General features: G+C 40.2%; 1 protein-coding gene across 8 annotated transcripts in view; it reads right to left on the bottom strand.

Moving 5' to 3' along the window:
* Positions 1–21,476, bottom strand: part of tmco4 (transmembrane and coiled-coil domains 4) — a 93,165-nt gene that overhangs the window by 71,071 nt on the left and 618 nt on the right. For 2 of the 8 annotated variants that reach the window (XM_069918798.1, XM_069918806.1), the window contains exons 2-8: positions 17,128–17,244; positions 16,498–16,684; positions 12,124–12,298; positions 10,990–11,017; positions 8,415–8,547; positions 4,373–4,470; positions 2,347–2,490 (exon numbers count right to left, since the gene is read on the bottom strand). In XM_069918798.1, coding sequence (XP_069774899.1) covers positions 2,347–2,490; positions 4,373–4,470; positions 8,415–8,547; positions 10,990–11,017; positions 12,124–12,298; positions 16,498–16,684; positions 17,128–17,209 — 847 coding nt within the window. In that variant the 5' untranslated portion in view covers positions 17,210–17,244. The remainder of the gene's footprint in view (positions 1–2,346; positions 2,491–4,372; positions 4,471–8,414; positions 8,548–10,989; positions 11,018–12,123; positions 12,299–16,497; positions 16,685–17,127; positions 17,245–21,476) is intronic. The other 6 variants (XM_069918802.1, XM_069918804.1, XM_069918801.1 and 3 more) reach the window with 4 other exon arrangements.

Below are 21,476 nucleotides of genomic sequence, written 5' to 3'. Positions count from 1 at the left end.
AATTCAATCCGGATAAGTGTGAGGTGATGCAAATTATAATTTGGAGATACAGCACAGTAATGGGCCCCTCCAGTCCATGATCCCATGTTGCCCAATTACATCCATTTGACCTATTAACCTGCCAACTCAGTATGTCTTTGGAATGACTGAACTCAAAGCTTTCAAACTGCTGCCATTGCAGTTAGAATGCAGAGGAAGTTTGGGTAGCCTTTGATTGAGTTTCCAGTTGCTATCAGCCATAAAATTGACAGAAGTTAATGCAAATTATCTTTAGAATGACGGTCTTATTCAGAAAGGGCTTAGGAAATGCCCACCAAAGTGGGATTTTAAAATGTGATGATGGTGGATCAATTGTTCTCTTCTTTCTCTCCTTAAGTGGCTTATTCTTCTACTGCAAAATGAATTATTGCATATTATTGGGTAAATTACCTTTATGAATATACAATTAATGAGGCTGAATTAGGAGAACATGTGCAAAGAAGTTCAGGAATAATAACAGAGTTGTCAATTTCAAAGTCAACATGTGGTGAGGCTGTTAGAATCTAACAAGAATGCAGCCAGAAGAGTGTTGAGTTAGGAAACGTGACAGCACTTTAGAACATTGTTATGGATTACATTCAACAACCAAAAATGTCCAAATATTAAGGGAATGGTAATGAAGCTCAGATTGCACAGTTGACAATGAGTAAAATTAAAAAGGAAACCTCATCATTTATATTAAATATATAGATAAGGAATCTTGCAGTAATACTACAAAGGTAGAAACAAGGGCAAAAAAGTACATTTAAAATGAACTAGGAGTATTTGAAAAATAACAATTCCTTAGAATAACTGGCAAACATTTAAAATGCAGCTGGATGTTTTAATGGGGGAATTGGGATACCAAGTGAAACTGCAGGCTTTCCCTTATCATATGAGGATCTCGAAAGAGACACAACTCATCACTAGAACTCAAGACATCTGATGAGAGGCCCCTAAAGCCAAATAGGGTTTAACATACTATTGCTATAGTATAATGATCAACCACTTTGGCTGTACAAGGCACTTATTCAGCTATATTTTCAGTACTGTGCATCGTTTTGACTCATACACAGAGGTATTGAGAAGATCGAAAAATAATACCAAGATTTAAGACTTGCAGCTTTCAATGTAGACTCCAAGAATAGGATTTTTTTTTTGTTTAAAGCTATTCAAAGTGGATGTGATTAAAGTTTTTAAAATATGAGGGGATTATATTACAACCAGTTGCTTACGTTATTTGAGAAGTATGAAGACAGTGTGACTTGGGGATATGAATGTAAATCCTTAGGCAAAGAGGTAGTAAGTATTTCTTTCCAGAGAATCATCAACTTCTGGAACAGATTAGTGAGTATACTGTAGAGTATGGATTCCCTACAGTCCTTCAAAGAGGAAGCTAGGAAACATTTTTGAGACAGGACCTCAATTTCAATTGTAGAGAATATGTTATAAGTTAGTTGGGAACAGAAGGATTTATAAATTACGATAATCTCCTGGAGCTTTGCCTGATTGCCTGAGGGAGTTGGGGAGCAATTTCCCATTTTTTTCCTAAATTGACATCAGATTTTTCTTTCTGCTTTTTTGGATGACAGGTCAATGATTTTTCACTTTTCCTTTTGCGTGAGAGTGAAGATTCAACAGGTAAGTTTCTAATTTGGATATTTTTCTCCAGTCGTGGTATCCTGGGGAAAATTGGAGCTGCGATGAAGCAGCAAAACAATTACTTTTGGATTGCTCTGCAAAGAAATGAGTTGAAAGGCCTCCTTCTTTTCTCAACCCACAGGACAGTGACCACAGTGGCAGACCAGCGATGGTCTCTGAGGCTGAAGAACACACAGGTGACTTGAGGCAAGGAACCCACAAAGGCGGTGGGCAATTGCAAGTCAAGAGACTCCCACCAGGCTGCAGACTGCTGGAGACTGGCTGAAACTGAGAGCGAGAGGGTGCCAAGTTTGCTGGAGGCTTCCTGATCGTGTCAGAGGTTTGGATCTGGAACTCGGGTTGCCGATGGTTTGGACTGGACTCTTTGTGGTTGTTGGAGAGCTGGAGGCAAATCCATGGACTTGGGGAGGTGGGGGGGTGGGGGGTGGAACTCTCTTTTGCTTCTCTTTCTCTGACTGTGAGGGACACCAAGCAATTTCTGCTGATGGCAAATGTTTGTCTGCCTTACAGTAGACCAAAGGAAATTTCATGCAATATTGCATTTTCTGCATGACAATAAAAGAATCTTGAGTTGGAATAGGAATGCAACCGAGAATACTTGTATAACCCATTCTCTACAATGATCATTCACCTTGAAAAGAACAAAAAAAATTAAAATACACCTACCTGTTAGGCCTGCACCTGCTGCCCCGAACAAGGATGCCATGATAGCAATTCCAGCTGTGGAACCAATCGCAGCTGCTCCTGCTGTCCCTACAATAGCTGCAGCTCCAGATGCCACAAGGGGGGCAGCGAGTCCACCAGTGAGGCCTGCAGATAACAATCAGATCACCTTAATGGTTTCGCGTATAAACGGAGTGTTTAAGCTATTACATTTCTGAGCTCAAAGGTGTAGCTTCCTTTGATATTAATCGCTACAAGAAAATGAATGCATTTCCAAGCACGTAGCCGCATCTAATTGAATATATAATCCCCATTTCCAGCTGCTATCTAAACGATGATTCACAAACCTCATTTGCAATTGCATCATAACAAATTATTAGAATGCATATGGAAGCTGAAATAGCTTTACAATTTTGGATTTCTATTCCACATTTTGCTGGTTAATGTCACAGTCCTGATCTAGTTTAATTCATTTTAGTAGAATGTGTTTCGCATTAGTTGGAAGGAATTCCCATCCAAACACCAGTTTCCATTCGATTCATTTGGGAAATCTAAATATTAATCTGATGATTTTTTTTCTCTCATTCACACTGAATAAAGGTGTATGGGTCGGTTTAAGTGTGAACCTGGAAAGCCACAGAGCAGATCAGTCAAAAATCTCCATGCTGTTCCTTGAAACTAAAATTAAAATCATGTCACAACTTGCTCAATGTTTCTAGTATTATTGAAGGTAATTAAAGGAATGTCACTGTCATTTTAAGGATATATAAGCAACCTCTGTCCTGCCTCAGTAAAATAAATTGAGAGTACCATATTGGTGAAACAGAAGTTGCTGTTGTCTGTTTGCACCTGCTCTCAGATCAAGTACCACATCTGTATCTGTCTTTCCCTTGTCAACCAGTTGAAACATGTTGCTATGAAACTAACTCTCATGAACCACAGAAGAGTCATTCTCACTGCAGAAATGACAGTTCTGTCATTAATCTGCGGCAACATCCATAATAATTACTGTATCCAACTTCAATTGCACACTTAGTTGTGATTTTTATACTGCAGCTGTAAACCTATCACATTTCTCACTCCTGCAACAAATTTAATTTCTTAATAATGTATCAATCAGAATCACTTCTCCTATAATATTCAGATATTAGTCAAAGAGTCTTATAATCAAATGGCATGAAAAAAGGCCCTTTGATTCAACGAATCCTCACCATTGTCAGATTATTGTCTGAAGAGGGCTTACAAAATCATAAGGACCTCTACCACCATCTTCCAGCTCCTCCCGTTGGGAAAGATTTTCAGAATTATCAGAGCTAGAATCACCAGGCTGAGAAACAGCTTCTTCAGGCAGAGAGACTGCTGAATGATGAATAAACTGCTCATACAATCCCTCTGAGACTCGACTATTTATTTAACAATGTTATTTTATTTTTCTATATGTACTCTATATAAATCCCTTGTAAATATGTGTACTATGTCTCTATGTGTGTTTGCACATTTTTACACAGAGGACTGAAGAACACTGTTTCATCTGGTTGTACTTAAACAATTCAATGATAATAATAAACTTGAACCAACCATCAAACCAACACCAATTCTATGCTAATCCTATTTATTCTTCCCTGTCCTCATCAGCTCCTTATTGAGCTAGATATTTTGTGACAAATAGACTTAAACTCCTTCAATATTCTATCACTTACCTACATTAGGGACAATTTAAAGTGGTCAATCAATCAACGATTTTTTTCAGCCAGGAGGAAACTGGAACAGGTGGACTGTGCAAACTCCACATAGATAGCTTTGGGGTCAGGATCAAGCCCAGGTCACTAGAGGTGTGTCTGTGTGTTATAATATCCATACAAAGGTATCCCCCAATACAACCTGGTTTTATTGAAAATATATCATTTGTCATCCAACCTGGTCTTAGTTGCAATGTCCCTGTCATGAGCCTATCTCTGAGAATAACCTGGCTTTAATAAAACACATTAATCACAGTCACATCAATCACTGTAACATAGTTGCTACATACCGATCACTGTTCCACCACCTACTGTAGCAAGACCAATGAGGAAATATCGTTTCAGTTTCTTTTTACGATCTTTTTTCTTCTGAGACACTTCATATTCCCTGAAAATATTGAAGGATGAACAAGGTTAGCTGCAGAATTAAAAGTTGATGGGTAACGACAATAAGCAAATGAAAATCTCTGGTAGGTCACAATATTTAAAATTTGAGCAGTAAGATAATACTCACAGCGAGCTTCATCCTTATGGAAAGGCAATTAAGAGAAAACATGTCATCAGTATAAATTCAGTTCAAGGTTCCTCTGCAATGTGAGATTACTGACGGTTGGTATTGTCAGTCTTTATTCACATCTAATAAACAAATATATCCATGGCAGATAATAAAAAAAATTCTACAGTTCCTGGATATTGTATTAAATTTATAACGACACAAGAGGTGCCTGTTGGTCCATGCTAGCTCCAAGGGAAGAAATCTCATTTGTCTTCTCCTTATTTCCCTTTACCTGCAACTCAATCTCTCTCTCTCTTTAATCAGTTTTGCCTTGATTCTCTCTGGCATTTACCTACTCTATTGGGTAGTCAATTACCCTCAAAGAACATAGGAGGAAGCTGAAGCACACAAAGAAAACCTATGTGGTCCATGAAGAGCATGATCAGGATCAAACATTGCTCCATCTCTATGTTGCTTCAAATTAAAACTTCAGCTAAGGGGAACTAAGATAATGCTTCAGGTGAAAGGCAATTATCCTAAATCAATATGCATTTCTCTTTTTCAATAGTTACTTGACCTGCAGTGCATTTCTAACATTTTCTCAAATATTTTTATTAAGTATTACAATCAGAGATCAGATGGAGCATCGAGCTGATACCTGGAGCATCATCGAGCTGATACCTGGAGCATCATCGTGCTGATACCTGGAGCATCATCGTGCTGATACCTGGAGCATCATCGTGCTGATACCTGGAGCATCATCGTGCTGATACCTGGAGCATCATCGTGCTGATATCTGGAGCATCATCGTGCTGATATCTGGAGCATCATCGTGCTGATATCTGGAGCATCATCGTGCTGATATCTGGAGCATCATCGTGCTGATATCTGGAGCATCATCGTGCTGATATCTGGAGCATCATCGTGCTGATATCTGGAGCATCATCGTGCTGATATCTGGAGCATCATCGTGCTGATATCTGGAGCATCATCGTGCTGATATCTGGAGCATCATCGTGCTGATATCTGGAGCATCATCGTGCTGATATCTGGAGCATCGTGCTGATATCTGGAGCATCGTGCTGATATCTGGAGCATCGTGCTGATATCTGGAGCATCGTGCTGATATCTGGAGCATCGTGCTGATATCTGGAGCATCGTGCTGATATCTGGAGCATCGTGCTGATATCTGGAGCATCGTGCTGATATCTGGAGCATCGTGCTGATATCTGGAGCATCGTGCTGATATCTGGAGCATCGTGCTGATATCTGGAGCATCGTGCTGATATCTGGAGCATCGTGCTGATATCTGGAGCATCGTGCTGATATCTGGAGCATCGTGCTGATATCTGGAGCATCGTGCTGATATCTGGAGCATCGTGCTGATATCTGGAGCATCGTGCTGATATCTGGAGCATTGCTGATATCTGGAGCATCGTGCTGATATCTGGAGCATCGTGCTGATATCTGGAGCATCGTGCTGATATCTGGAGCATCGTGCTGATATCTGGAGCATCGTGCTGATATCTGGAGCATCGTGCTGATATCTGGAGCATCGTGCTGATATCTGGAGCATCGTGCTGATATCTGGAGCATCGTGCTGATATCTGGAGCATCGTGCTGATATCTGGAGCATCGTGCTGATATCTGGAGCATCGTGCTGATATCTGGAGCATCGTGCTGATATCTGGAGCATCGTGCTGATATCTGGAGCATCGTGCTGATATCTGGAGCATCGTGCTGATATCTGGAGCATCGTGCTGATATCTGGAGCATCGTGCTGATATCTGGAGCATCGTGCTGATATCTGGAGCATCGTGCTGATATCTGGAGCATCATCGTGCTGATATCTGGAGCATCATCGTGCTGATATCTGGAGCATCATCGTGCTGATATCTGGAGCATCATCGTGTTGATATCTGGAGCATCATCGTGTTGATATCTGGAGCATCGTGTTGATATCTGGAGCTCCTCACTTTACAGATGTTTGAACTCCACATGTCAGCAAGATAGTAAAAACGCAATGCTGAAGACATTCAGCAGGTCAAACAGTGTTCTTTATGTAGCAAAGATAAAGGCACATATTCAACGTTTCGGGCTTGAGCCCTTCATCATGCCACGTTCCAATTCCCTGAATTTGACCATCTCAGTTTCACTATGAATTTCCAATCTCTTTTATTTGCTCTCCATCTCAACAAAGACTTTCCTTCCCTTAAAAGCTTAAAATTGCAAAGTTATTTTACATGCGACTTCACACAATGGCCCACTTTGAATACAATTTGTTTTTGAAACAGTTCCTCAAGTCTAATATGCTGAGTCCTTACATCGACAAAACTATCTGGTTGGCATTTCTAAACATTTTTAGCTCTTTCCATGATAATTTGCTCTATAACATAAATCAGCTCCTCAAATTTTCTAGAAATTGCTTGGAATAAATATTATGCTTTAAATATTCTTTACTTAAATTGCAATACAGCAATTGAGTAAATTGCAATACTGCAATGGTTGGAGACATACATAAAAGTCTAAAGGTTCATTAAAGATATTACATTGATTCTCTGAATCCACACATTATTTAATTGCAAATTAACATGCAGAAAGATCATGCAGTGACTCTCAGTATACATTAGAGATCCACCTTTCAGCTAACGTCATAGATTGAGCTTAAAAAAATGTTGGATCACAGAGTTAATACTGTTTCCAATAGACACAATATTAACATTTATTCCCAAATAGAAATATCAATTAAATATAAAGTGTAAAATCTGACCAACTGTCAACACCAATGATTGGTTGCTGAAGTTAAAAAAGAAAATAGAGTCAAGTGTAGTGAGACAGACCCTACCTGCATCTATTTCTCCAGTGCAGAAGAGGAAGTGGATATTAACTCTGAATTGCACAGTGTATTTGACCATGATCGGTAGCTCACATCGTACTTAACCTCTCCATGTCCCATACACATATAGTGATTGGGGTCATAATAGGAATGAGCTTTGCGCTGTTGGTACTTAGATTTATAGAACATAGAAAGGTACCATCCAGGAACAGCCCCTTCTTTCCACCACATGTATGCCAATGTAGATGCAAATCTAAACAAGTCCCATATGTTTGTACGTGGTCCATATTCATATAATGCTTGTCTGTTCACGAGTCTGTCTAAATCAGTTTTCAAACTTGACAAAAACCAAAACCATAAAACCAAAAATCACTGTTGATGACACCCAGCTGACAAATGTATACAGCTTCAAATACTTGGGGAGCATCATCTCAAGTGATGGGTCCTGGACAAAGAAATTGATTCCAGGATCAGCAAGGCCAGCCAGGCTCAGGGGAGGTTGCGTACCAGAGTGGTCAACCAACACAACATCTGCATCCCCACAAAATCTACAGAGCTGTGGTCATCCTTCCCTCCTATACAGATATGAGACCTGGACTCTGTACCAACATCACATCAAACAACTGGAAAAATTTCACACACGCAGCCTTCATTCCATCCTTGGCATCCGTTGGCAAGACTGTCTCTCCAACCTGGAGGTCTTGGGTCACGCAAAGTCCAGCATTGAGTCCCTATCATCAGAGCCCAGATGCAGTGGGTAGGACTCATCATTAGAATGGACAACCACCCTATGCCTCGCCAGCTGCTCCATGGTGAACTGAAGACCGGAAGGAGACTTCCAGGTCATCCATGCCAGTGCTATAAAGATGCTGTGAAAGAAACCCTACACTTTAATTGCAGGGTCACTATGAATAAAAGATTTGTTCTACAAGGGGCAAGTCCTCCCAGGCTCTTATTACCCACTTGTAGAATTCTAAAAATGTTGAGGTTCCTCTCTTACTCTATGTCTTTTTCTTTATTTCCTTTTAGACTTTCGACCAACGATTCTTCAAAGGTCTCCAGGTCTTCGAATGGAATTCTTAACAGCCATGTAATGTGACGGATGAGCGCTCTTGACCGAGCATCATAGAATCCTGAAAACACAAGATATTATTTTGTGAGCCAACATTTAACTCCCCATCCCTTCTTGACAAGGTGATGGTGAGCTGCCTTTATTGAACCATTGCAGACCTTGAGGAGTGGGTTACGCCCACAATGTTAGGGAGGGAGTTCCAGGATTTTGACCCAGTGATGGTGAAGGAATGACAATACTGTTCCAAGTCAGGAAGGTGTGTGGCCTGGAGGGAAGCTTCCAATCAGTGGTGTGTCCATGGCTTTGCTCTTGTCCTTCCAGGTGGTAGAAGTCATGAGTTTGGAAGATACTGCCTAAGGAGCAGTGCACGCCCATAAAAAATGTACTCGGCACTGCAGAAACTTTCACTGTTTTGAATTAGTTTGATCTACAGATAATGAGGTGCACATTTATCTTCTACAGTGGTGAAGGCCTATACTAACCAGTCACATTTAGTGACCATCCTTCAAATTTGCAATAAACCAATACCAAATTGGGCACATGCAATCCTGTCTGTCCGATATTACTCACAATGTGTTCTAACTGCGATCGCTAGGACTGCTTTACTCACTACAAACCAGAAACTTTCCTTGAACCTTATTGGTTTTAAAACTTGATTGTATCAAGTTCCATCAGGGAGAGCGAGTGTGCATTTTTTAAGTGGTAAAAGGGCAACGATGGAACAAAAGGTGATCCTGTGGAACTCTAGGTGACATTCAATACACTGCAGAGAACAAAGCATCAGTGGCAACTGGGCAGAGAGCACTGCACTCTATCAGGTATTGGGCAAAGACTGGGCTCTATCAAATTCTGCGCTGAGAGCAGTATACAGCAGCAGGTTCCAAACAATGAATTCTGAGATCTGTAGAGAAAAAGTGATATTCTGGCATTTTGGTGATGCTGGATTAGCAGGATTTCAATTATATTAAAAATCATTATATTAGAAGCAGCAAGTGGAAATATTTTATCTCCAACTATTCCTGAATGAATAAATTAAGAACTTAAAATGACAATAAATTCCCTGACACACTTTCATTTCACTTTTTTTTTTAAACATGTCACATAAAAGTATCACATTTTCCAGTTAACCAACTGAGTTTAAAGAGAATAGGAAAGATACAGCCTGGCCACAGTCCCAACCCCAGGTGTTCCTAAACCCAGCCCTGGGTCACAGTCTGGTCTCTGGTGTGGGGCTGCATTCCAGACCCCTGCCTCACATCTGTACGGAGGAGCAAGTCAGATTTTCTCAAATGGGCAGATGGAGTTGTTGTCAGGCACTTGGCGAAGAGGTACTGAGCAGAGTGCTACATGCTCTCAGGTGCTGGGCAGAGTGCTGTACACTGTCAGGTATTGGGCAAAGAGTAATGTACTTTGTCAGGTACTGGGAAGTGAGTGCTATGTTGTCTAGTACTGGACTAATTGCCTTCAACCAAGATATTCAATTATTTTAAAGATCATTGTATTAGAAGTAACAAGTAAGATCATTTTTTCCTCATACTATTCTCAATTGAATACATTAAGGAAAAACCATCTAAAAATAGGAAGCCTATCAAATCTCCAGCCTGCTCTGCTATTCAGTAAGATAATGGCAGACCCAATTTTCATTTCAACACTGCTTTCCTGTGCTTTTTTTTCCCCTTGAGCCATGTGTAGTTCAACTACCTGTCAATCTTAACTAGACTCAGTGATTCCAGTAGATAATTCCAAAGATACACGATTCTCTACGTAATTCCTCCGTGCCCATACTTATGATAAAGCTGTGCCCCTCGTTCCAGCTTCCCTCAGTAGAGGTGGCAGTCTCTCAACATCAGAAATTTGCTTCAACAAGATTCCTTTTCCCATTCTTCCAAACTACAAGCATGGGCCTAGCATGCTTAACATTTCTTAATATTCAATCCCCTCATCCCATGAATCAACTTAATGAACATTCAGTTCTTAAATACGAGACTAAAAACTCTACCTCGTACATGAGATGTGGTCTCAGTAATGCCCCATAAAGTTTATTTACAACTTCCCTAGTTGTATAGTCCACAGCTTAGAATGTCTGGATCATTTCTGTGGTAGAATAAACCTTACATCTGAAATGGCATAAAAGAAAATGGCTCTAGGATCTGACTGCTTCTTAATTCTGGAATCCAGAAGGTTGAATGTCGAATGGCCTCCTGTTAGCTGTACATTTCTCTGATTTGGTGAAGAGATGGAATGAAGTGACTCTGGTCTCTGTCACTGAACTGACTGTTGGGACTTGCTCAACTGACCCTTTAGGGAATGGAAATACAAAGAAGTGAAGGCTGTGGCTCAGAACGGAGCACAGAGAAGGAGACGCTCACCGCAAAGAGCAGGAGGGCTGAGATTGGATGACAGGGAACGTGAAAGTAGCAGGAGTGATGAGGAGGAGTACTCCAGCCCAGGGACTATATCTACAGTGTGTTTAGATACCAAAGGCACAGAATCCAGAACTTACCATCTTTTAGTGAAAACGAAACAAGATCCTGAAACAGAAAAATAAACCAAGTAAATGTTTAAGCTCTTCTAAAATGAAAGAAAATATTTCATGAAAATTTGCACAGATATAATGGCACTAAAAAAAGAGCTTCAAGATCTATCTTTCTTTTCTCCTTAGAACCTTTTAGACCATCAACCTCTTCATGGAATCCTTGATCCTTCAAAGACCTCCCCAGACATGTACAAATAAATAGAGAGAAAGAGAAGTGGACGTGCAGTTTCCATTTGCATTAATGAGGGAAAATGCATATCATATACATGGTGTCCGGGCCACCCAGCAACAACCCAAACTTTGTTATCAATCCCCCAATCACCAAGTAGCAAATCTGTAAATTAAGCAACCAAGTGATTACAATGACAGTTAAAAAAAAACCTCTCCTTCTGGCTGGGAAGATGCCAAAAGGAACTGGGTCCAAGTCTTCAGCATCGGCGATGCCAATTCCATTCTCGACACTGGGCGCAGTGCTGTCTGCATCGAAGAAGTCGCCTCGGGCTCCCAGGCAGGAGTGGTGACCTCGGGCTCTGCAATTCTTTCGGCCCCAAAAGTTCAATCCCCCCCCCAGCATTTATTGACCCCCCTTTCGTGCCCCTGGCATTTTCTGACTGCTTGGATAGTCCCATCAACCTCCTCAAGGGTCGATATCAACCAATTTCGAGACCCCTTCCTTAGAGCAACAGAGAATGAGGGGTGACGTGATAGAGGTATACAAGATGATGAGAAGCATTGGTTGTGTGGATGGTCACAGGCATTTGCCCAGGGCTGAAATGGCTCATGTGAGAGGGAATAGTTTTAAGGTGCTTGGGAGTAAGTACAGGGGGCAAGAGGTAGGGTTTTCTGCAGAGAGTGAGGGGGTACATGGAATGCATTGCCAGTAAAGGTGGTGGAGGCAGGTTCAATAGGATCCTTGAAGAGACTATAAGGTAGGTACATAGAACTGAGAAAAATGAGGGTTGTGCAGAGGAAAATTCTAGATAGTAAGAGTAGGTTATTAGACAGAAGTACTGTGCTGCAGATTTCTACGTTCTGCATTCTAACAATATAGCCAGAGTCAAAAGACACAGTGTATACCATAATGCCTCACAGAACATTTACCTGAGTGATCAAGATTGGATTATCCTTCAAAGCTGGTTCTTTGAGCAGCAGGTCTGCAAATGTGTCTGCACCTTCCCCTCCCATTCCATTGGCAAAAGCCTCCATAACAGGCAAAACAGATTGTGAAAGCTGCAACCATTGTACAAGCCCATCCATAAACTGAATCCTGAACAGCCTACAAAAATCAAAGAAATGTCTTTAGTGAATTTTTAAAAAGGATTCACACAAAGCCCTGGAACAACTGCACAGCAAAGATGCATACATCAGGATGCTCCTTATCGACTACAGTTCAGCATTTAACACTATCATCCCCTTAAAATTGACCAGCAAAACTCAGCAAAGATCCTGGATTTCCTCACCTCCAGATCACAATCAGTGAAGATTGGCAAGAACATCTCCTCCAGAGCCTCCATCAGTACTTAGCCCCCTGTTTTACACCTATGACTCTGTGACTCAGTACGAAAACAACACCATCTACTGATTCGCTGATGAAACCATAGCAATAGGTTGTATAAAAAGGGATGATAGGTCAGCATACAGGAGGGAGAATGAAAATTTGGCTGAATGGTGCACTAACAACTACCTCGTACTCAAAATCAAGGAGCTGATGGTTGACTTCAGGAAGGGAAAAATCAGAGGTACACAATCCAGTGATCATTAAGGGATCAGAGGTGGAGAGGGTGAGTTCTTTGGAGTCACTATCTTGGATGATCTATCCCGGACCCAACAAACTAATGGCATCATGAAGAAAGCACGCCAGTGCCTCTAATTCCTGAGGAGTTTGTGGCAATTTGGTATGACATCGGAAACCCTGGCAAATTTCTACAGAAGTGTGATGGAATGTGTGCTGACAAGCTGCATCATGGTCATACCCCCCTGAGCGTAAAGCCCTGAAAAGGATAGTAGACACACCCCAGGACATCACAGGGAAAACCCTCCCCATCCCAGGACATCTATAGGAAACTATGCAGCAATCATCAAGGATCCACACCACCCAGCACACACGCTGTTCTCACCGCTACCGTCAGGAAAGAGGTATAGGTGACACAAGACTCGCAACACCAGGTTCAGGAACAGCTGCTCCCCCTCCACCATCAGACTCCTCAACAACAAACTCAATCAAGGTCTCATTTAAAGATTTACTTTTTAAAAAAATATATTTTATTTTGAGAATTTTCGATCAATGTGCAGTCAAAATGAAGAATAATCAAAGAAAAACATCAATATCAATAATATTAACAAAATATTACAAATATCGACCCGCATGTCGATATTAAAGAAAGTGAGAAAAGAAGAAGAGTCAACATGTGATTCAATTATTATAAAGAATAGCACAATAATGCAAATTCAACGGCCATGTTGAACGAAAAAGATAATAGAGAGAAAGAAGAACAAAACGAGAGGATCCCTCCCATCCACCAAGAAACAAGAATAAAAGGAGTAAAAGAAAGAAAGGAAAAAGAAAAAAATTCACCTAGGATAAACCCCACTCCCATCAAGAGACAAATAACCTGATATCTAGGGTCCTCAGCGCTGTGAGCACTAGGGGGAAGCAGAAGAGGCAATTGATAAAGATTTACCAAAGTCTCTTACTTTTGCACTTTATTGATTCTTTTCCTCTCTGTACTGCAGTTTGTTTACATTTCTTTACTTGTTTACATGTTCTCCTTTATTTGCCATTTTAAAACCAAACTGTAAATACCATACGCGGTTTAAAAACGAGACAACGTTCCTCCAAAAACCATGGTGCTACATTTAAACAGCACGAGACTACTCAAACACAGTGTTAGACAACACAAGACTAGAATATTCCTGCACAAGACAAAGCTACATAAAGTGAATAAAAACAGCACTTAGCAGTAATTAACAAAAACCAAGACCATAGGCACAGTAGCAACAAGCTACTGGATATTAAATGTCTGATAGCTTGAGTAAAAAAACCACCACCAGGTCCGGAGAGGCCACTGTGGGTTGCTGCCACGCTGCCATCTTGGACCAGGTTTGCAGGAATCTACTAGACTCTAGATATTAACTGAACGTTGAGTACAATTTTTTTTGCACTACCATTAAGTGATACTTCTGCCTTGCGCACAGGTATGTACTCCGACAATGAATCTGAAAATCTAACAGGGTTCAGTACTTATGGATTTACAAATGCAATAATAAACAGCATTCCTATAAACATTCCATCTATGCCAAATTCTGTTCACAAAAACAAACCCATGCATATATACATAAATACCAGGACTTACCAGTGTTAAATCCATCCATGTGCCCATGCACATTAAGGCACAAACCATAAAAAGTGGCACTGTGGACTTGTGGGTACTGAGTACAGTTGTCTCAGTGATCCAAGTTCATGTATGACCTCCCGTGCTGTCTGTTTGGAGTTTGCATGCTCTCCTTGTGACAGCATGGGTTTTCCCGGAGTTTTCTATCTCATCCCAAAGATGTACTTGCTGGCTGTTAGGTTAATTGGGTCATGTAAATGACCTCTACTGTTAGTGGCTGGTGGGAGACTCAGTCATGTGGGTGGATATTCTTCGACGTGTGAAAGTATAGAAGGGGTTGATCTGAGAGCTAGTGTAGACTCAATGGACTGAAAGATCCTTGTGGAAGCAAGGAATCAATCTGAAATTATCTGTGGGCACAGGACTGCATTAATCTACACTGTACTAAACAAAGTGATTGACAAATTAGAGAAGGGCAATGTTACTGCTGAAAGTATGACAATCATTTACTGATGGAAAAGTCAAGCAAATTCCTGCCATTTGAAATCTAAGCAGCTGCATTTCATGGAATTTAAAACCCTTTCTGAAAGCAAATGCAATTCCAAGAATCATTCCTATGTCACTCCTTATATATTTTCAAACCATGGGTGTTCCACCAGCTCAGTAATGTGAAACGGTGAAAATGCCATCTAGATTAATAATAATTCCACCTCCCTCAAAAAAATTGCTGCAAACAGCATTAAAGAAAATAACTTCTCATAGGACCAAAGCAGGACATGCTCCAGGAAATATTTTTTGAAGTTATGCAATTTTTAGAAGCTGAATTTTTAGACCTTTTCAGACAAATTTATTTTGGAATGAACAAAGTACACGCATCAACAGGCTTCAGTTAATTTTAGTACCTTCTGTCTTAAACTTAGGTAATAAAAGTGGGAAAAGCAATATTGAATCCACAGACTCTAGGTGTCTCTAAACGGACTCTCTTTTGCTTCTCTTTTTCTTATTGTTAGGAACCCCAGACAATGCAAATGGTGGCTCTTTGCTTGCCTTACAGCAGACATTTTTATGTCTTATTACTTGACAATAAAAGGAACCTTGAATCAAATAAGGTCCTTTCCTCCCTTCAATTTTTCTGGTTCATCACATCCAATGCCAGTAAAAAAAAATCTTGTAAAATGCTAATATCTAGGTTCAAAAACTGACTGCTAAAATACTAACTCATGACCACACATTCTTCCATGTTCATGGATGAGATCTTGATCAGGTTATCCAGGACCTCAGCAAATTTCCAGGACAGCACTACCTCATTTGGTTCCGTGAGATGATTTTGCCCTTTAGTGAGATGATAGCTAATCTGTGGTCTCAAGATTTAATTCCATAATCTAACAATGTTAGCTTTGAAAGAAATAGTTTAACAAGTTGAGGAACAAATGTCCTCTTTTACTCCCCTGTGCATGTGGAAATGTTTCCCATTGAAGAGTATGTCCCTATTCTAGACTTTCCATTCAGAGATTTTCTCTATCCAGTCTATACATTAGTCTTAATACGATGAAAACTTTGACCACATTGCTTCTTGACTTTGCAAATTTCAGGGAATAAAACATTAGTTTGTGCACACTCGCTCTGTAATAAAACACTATGAATCTAGGTATCAAGCAAATTGATGCTACAACCTATAAGGTATATTAAAACACGAACAGCTGCAGACACCGTGGTCCAAGTTAAAACACAATGTTGGAGAAACTCAGCTGGTCAAACAGTGTACTTTATACAGCAAAGATAAAGATACATAACTAATGTTTCGGGCTTGAGCCCTTCATCAAGGAATGACAAAATGTAGGCAGGTAGGAAAAATGTAGGAAGGTATATATTAAAAAAAATGCCTGCTCTAATTTTTTGTACCTTGATGAAAGGCTCAAGCCCGATACGTTATCTTTGTTTAACCTGCTGAGTTTCTCCAGTATTGTGTTTTTACTATAAGGTATGGCGCCTAGCAATGAAACACTATCCCAAATATGGCCCAACCTGGGTTTTATATTGGTGTAGCATAAATTCTGCACCATTGCGATCTAGTTCCATGAATAGAAATGGTAGCATTCTTAATAATTTACTGAACGTGAGTGTCTTACACAAGAGAACTAACCTGTGTTCTTCTCCAGGGAACAGCAATGATAGAGTGACACCACACAGGCCACCATAAGCGAACTGTCCCGGTTCACTCAGCCGTTGGCCAACCAACTCCGGTGATCCTTTCCCTTCAACCAAGCAGCTCATTGTCAAAAGCCTGTGAGTCGCAGAATCTTGATAAATTACATATTCATTTTCTGCTGCTTTTAGAGAAAAAACATGGTTCAAAAAATATATGAATACAGAAAGAGCAGCAAGAGTTATGAAACAAACAAAATCCTAACTGTTCTGCAATGCACTGTAAGTCACACATAATTACTGTCCTGTACTGTTGTGCAGGATATTATCAATTCACAACACACCCTTATGTGCCAACAGCTGCTGTTGGCAACAAATTGGTTTGATAAAAGCTAGGACAAAATTTATACAAAATATCAAACCTTCCAAACTATATTCAAATTATAGAGCAATTTAATAATAATTAATAACAAACTTTGATCTTAGAACTTCAAACATTATGTGAATACCTCAATACAATCAATCTTACAATTTGAGTATATTTGAGTATATTTCCAGAATGAAATTTTTCGTCCTGTTTACATAACATACACATGTGGCAAATGTGAAAAAAGAAACAACTTCTTACAATGTTCTTCAAACTTAGGGACCATGAAACACTCTTGAATGTTGTTCATTAATTTTGTGCAGGTTGTGACCTTCCAATTCATAGATAGGTTGTAGAAGAGTATGAAATATGATCCAACTGTTGGAAGAACTACTAAAAATGAGGCTTAGAACTTGACAGCTTCATAAGAATTTTATCAGCCTGGTATGCAAATCTTTCCATTAACCACTTATGGAACCTAACTTAAGAAAATGAAGATTGCTCCACCAGTCAGACCATTGTAAGTAGGGGACCACCTGTAAAATAACAAGCTATTCATTTTTAAGAACACAAATGCTACTTGGTGCAATTAAGATATTACAACACTGAGAAGGGGATGGAATATAGAACATCACAGGAACAGGCCTTTCAGTCCATAATATCTATGCCAAACATGATCCCCAAATTAAACAAAAATTTGTTGCTTTCACATGATACGCATCCCTCTCTTCTCTCTGGAATATTTTTAAATGTCAATATTGCATCCGCTTCCACTACCCCCATATCCCATTCCGGACACCCATCACTAGCCCCATAAAACTTTGCCCCTTCACTTTTAACATATGTCCTCTGGTATGCAACATTTTCATGCTAGAAAAAAGATGTCTACCCAATCGATGCTCACATAATTTTGTAAACTTCTATCAGGTCTCCCCCTCATGCTCAAGACCTGAGAAAACAACCCAAATTTCTCCAACTTCTCGATATCCTCTAATCCAGGAAGCATCCTGGGTAATTCTCTTCTGTACTCTTTCTAAAGCAGCTGCAGCCTACTGTAATTGGGCAAACCAGATTGTACACTATACTCCGTAAGTGCAACCTAACCAAAGTTTTTAGTTTTGCAACCATACTTCCTTGCTCTTACACTCAATACCCAAGCCCAGTCAATTTCAAACTTTTTCTTTTAAATCACATACCACTTTAAGTGATCCCTATGCCATAGGTGCTCTGTGATTAGCAAGGGATGACTTAAGGCAGTATGTGAGTGGGTGGGGGGGGAAGACCCAATAGTTATTGAAATATTTTGCTTGAAAAAAATTGTAATTGGACCATTTCCTTTGGAGTTATGAAACCGTGCACATAACGAGTCAATTAGGAAGGATTAAAACAGTGGTTTTCAAACTTTTTCTTTCCACTCACATACCACCTTAAGTCATCCCTTACTAATCACAGAGCACCTATGGCATAGGGATGACCTAAGGTGGTTATGTGAGTGGAAAGAAAAAGTTTGAAAACTACTGACCTAACAAAAAAAACGTAAAGCATACCATTGGTCTTCTTTCCCATCCTTTCTACTTGTGTGTCTACTTTCAAGGAGCTATGAAACTGGACCCCCACATCCCTCTGCACATCAGTGCTTTTAAGAGCCCTGCCATTAATTGCATACTTTTTTCTTACATATGACAAATACATAAATCAACTCGAATGAACTTTATATTTAAAAAAAGGCATCTGGGAGCATTGCTCTTGAGAGTTGTTAAAATTTGTCCAACTAAACAAGAATAGTCAGAATTTACAGAACTCACACCAAGATTCCAGTTTGATGGTGTCAACCAAATGGTTCACCACAATTTATGAACTTTTTTTAAAACACACAAGAGTGGGGTTGATCTTTATTTGTGGATCTGCCAAAGTTCTGCGGGGATCATTAATAGAAACTCACAGATAGTAAATATTTAAAGTATATTTATATTGTGGCATTCAGAACATGCCAGAACATTTCACATCCATTTTAAATATTTGTAATACATGATTGTGCAGGAAATGTTGTATGCATACAGCAAGGACTCACTACATGCCATGCAAGATGTACTGCTTCACGATTGTAAGCAGGAAACAAAGAGAATTTCCCCACCATCCACATGATCTTCAACATCTTCCTAAAAACTCTTGCTGGATGGACAGCACTCCTTCAGAAGCAACCTGCTGTGATTATGGAGTAGACCCAAGCTCATGTGGTATTTCCACCCCCCTCCCCCCAGAGGCTGGATGTCTCGAATCATTAACACAGCAAAATTCTCACGTTTTTACACTGAGTCTCACTCAAGCTAATTACTGCACATAGATCATGGCTCCTTCTCCAAGGTAAAACAAAACCCTGCAAGAGTCCCCAAAACAAATTTCTGTTACTGAAAAAAAGTCTAACCGGCTGAGAAAGACTGCAGAAGTAATGAAAGCAGGATTAGAAGTCAGGGTATTTTTGATCTCTGACAAAAATATAATTGTAGCTATGAATGGAGTAGTAGTTAGTGCAACGCCTTTACTTAAGGCCAGCGATTGGGGTTCAAATCCCACGCTGTCTGTAAGAAGACAATACATTCTCCCTGTGTCTGTGTGGGTTTCCCCTGGGGGCTCCGGTTCCCTACCACCCTTAAAAACATACCAGGGGTGTAGGTTAATTGGGCGGCACGGACTCATGGGCCGAAATGGCCTATCACCTTACTGTATGTCTAAATTAATTTTTTTTTTAAATTAAAATCCACTAATCATCTTGCATTTGTTTATGAATTACTTTCCCATTCAACGGGCGCTAGTTCCATTCTCTGAGCCATGAACGTAATCACATTCTAAATTTAAAATTTAGACATACAGCGCAGTAACAGGCCCTTTCGGCCCACAAGCCCGTGCTGCCTAATTACACCCGAATGACCTACAACTCCCGGTATGTTATGAATGGTGGGAGGAAACCCAAGCAAGTGTGGAGAACGAACAAACTCCTTATAGACAGCGCTGATTCGAAACCCAGTCCTGGTTGTTGGCGCTGAAACAGCATTGCACTAACCAATATGCTAACCGTGCCACCTATTTCTATTCTCTTTCCCTCACAACAGACTTGAATTGCTCTGCTATCAATACAAATGCACTTACTGCTGGGAAACGTCACTATTTGAAATTGCTCCTTATTGTGCAAGACATTGCCTCATATTATTAGTTCAAGAAAGGGCGCCATACTCCAAATGGAGCTAAGCTCTGTGTCACTTCTTATTCCAAGAACCGTACACCGACCTCAAGATGAGATCAAGCAAATGCTCAGCAAAGCACATATTAACAATAGGCTACATACAGTATTATCCCTCCGGTTACACAAAAGGGATCTTGAATCCTTCATGTTTATTTCTTTAACAGAGTAATTACAGCAGAAAGCATCAATGCAAAATTAATTGTCAACTGACTTACAAATACAATTAATTACATAAAATGATCTTGCTAATAAGTTGCAGCACTTTCAATGTTACACAGTAAATGCTGATGGCATTTTAAATGTGACATATCTGGTCACATGGCCCACAATGGATACAATGGATAGATTAGTTATAAAAAGGCTGAGAGAACAGAATGTGGAGCCCTGTGGCTGGATGAGTGCAGCACCAGTCCGAACAGTGATTTGTGTTAATTGGGTATTCAAATCACAGAAATGCTGGAGGAACTCAGCTGGTCTCACAACATCCAATGGAGGTAAAGGCCTTAGCCCTTCCACAAAGTATAAGTGAAAAAAGACAGGTGTCTGAATTAAAGGCTGTGGGAAGAAAGGGGGAAGAATGGGACAAAATATGTTAAGGAGGGAGAGTGGAAAGGAGACAATGGGGAAGAAGATGAGCGGGATGAAACCAGAGAAGTCGACGTTAATGCCATCCGGCATTTCAATTCCCCACCCCATTCCCTTGCACTCATGCACTGCCAGATTGAGACCACCTGCAAATTGGAAGAATACCACCTCATCTTCTGTCTGGGCACCCTCTAATGGGATGGCATTAACATCAACCTCTGATTTCTGCTGGAACACTCCCCCCCTCCCCTCCCGTATCTTTTCCTCAAGCTCAGAAAGGGCTCACAGGCCCAAAACGTCAGTAATATTGTGGTGATATGTAATTACACCATTAGGTCACTAGGGGTCATCCCGGTGACCTTGTCTATAAAGCAGTCCAGAGCTACAGTCTATCTTTCCAGGTTTGTCTTGCAGAGAGACAAGACCTCTTAGTGTACATATTAGTTTATTAAAGCTGTCTTATACTCGCACTGCTGGTGTGGTTGTTGTCAGTACAAATACAACCTCCTCTGGGCTCTGCATGACCTGCTGAGTCCCTTCAGCATTTCTGTGTTTTGACTACAAGCACGGCATCAGCAGACTTTCATGTTTCATTTAATTGGGTATTAATGTTCAGGGAACATTCTAGTTCAGCAAATAAGGTTTATCAAGGGCCTGGGCATTATTTACCGAGATAAGGGTAATTATTATATTTGCAAGGAGAGAAGTCTTACATTGGATATTTACATTATTGAGGATAGCTTCCTGTGTAAGTAAATGTGGTTGTTCTAACACTTCAAACTTT

The sequence above is a fragment of the Narcine bancroftii genome, chromosome 2 (assembly GCF_036971445.1).
Source record: "Narcine bancroftii isolate sNarBan1 chromosome 2, sNarBan1.hap1, whole genome shotgun sequence".
NCBI lineage: Eukaryota > Metazoa > Chordata > Chondrichthyes > Torpediniformes > Narcinidae > Narcine > Narcine bancroftii.
The sequence above is the reverse complement of the archived record's forward strand: the minus strand, read 5'-3'. Positions and strand labels throughout refer to the sequence as shown.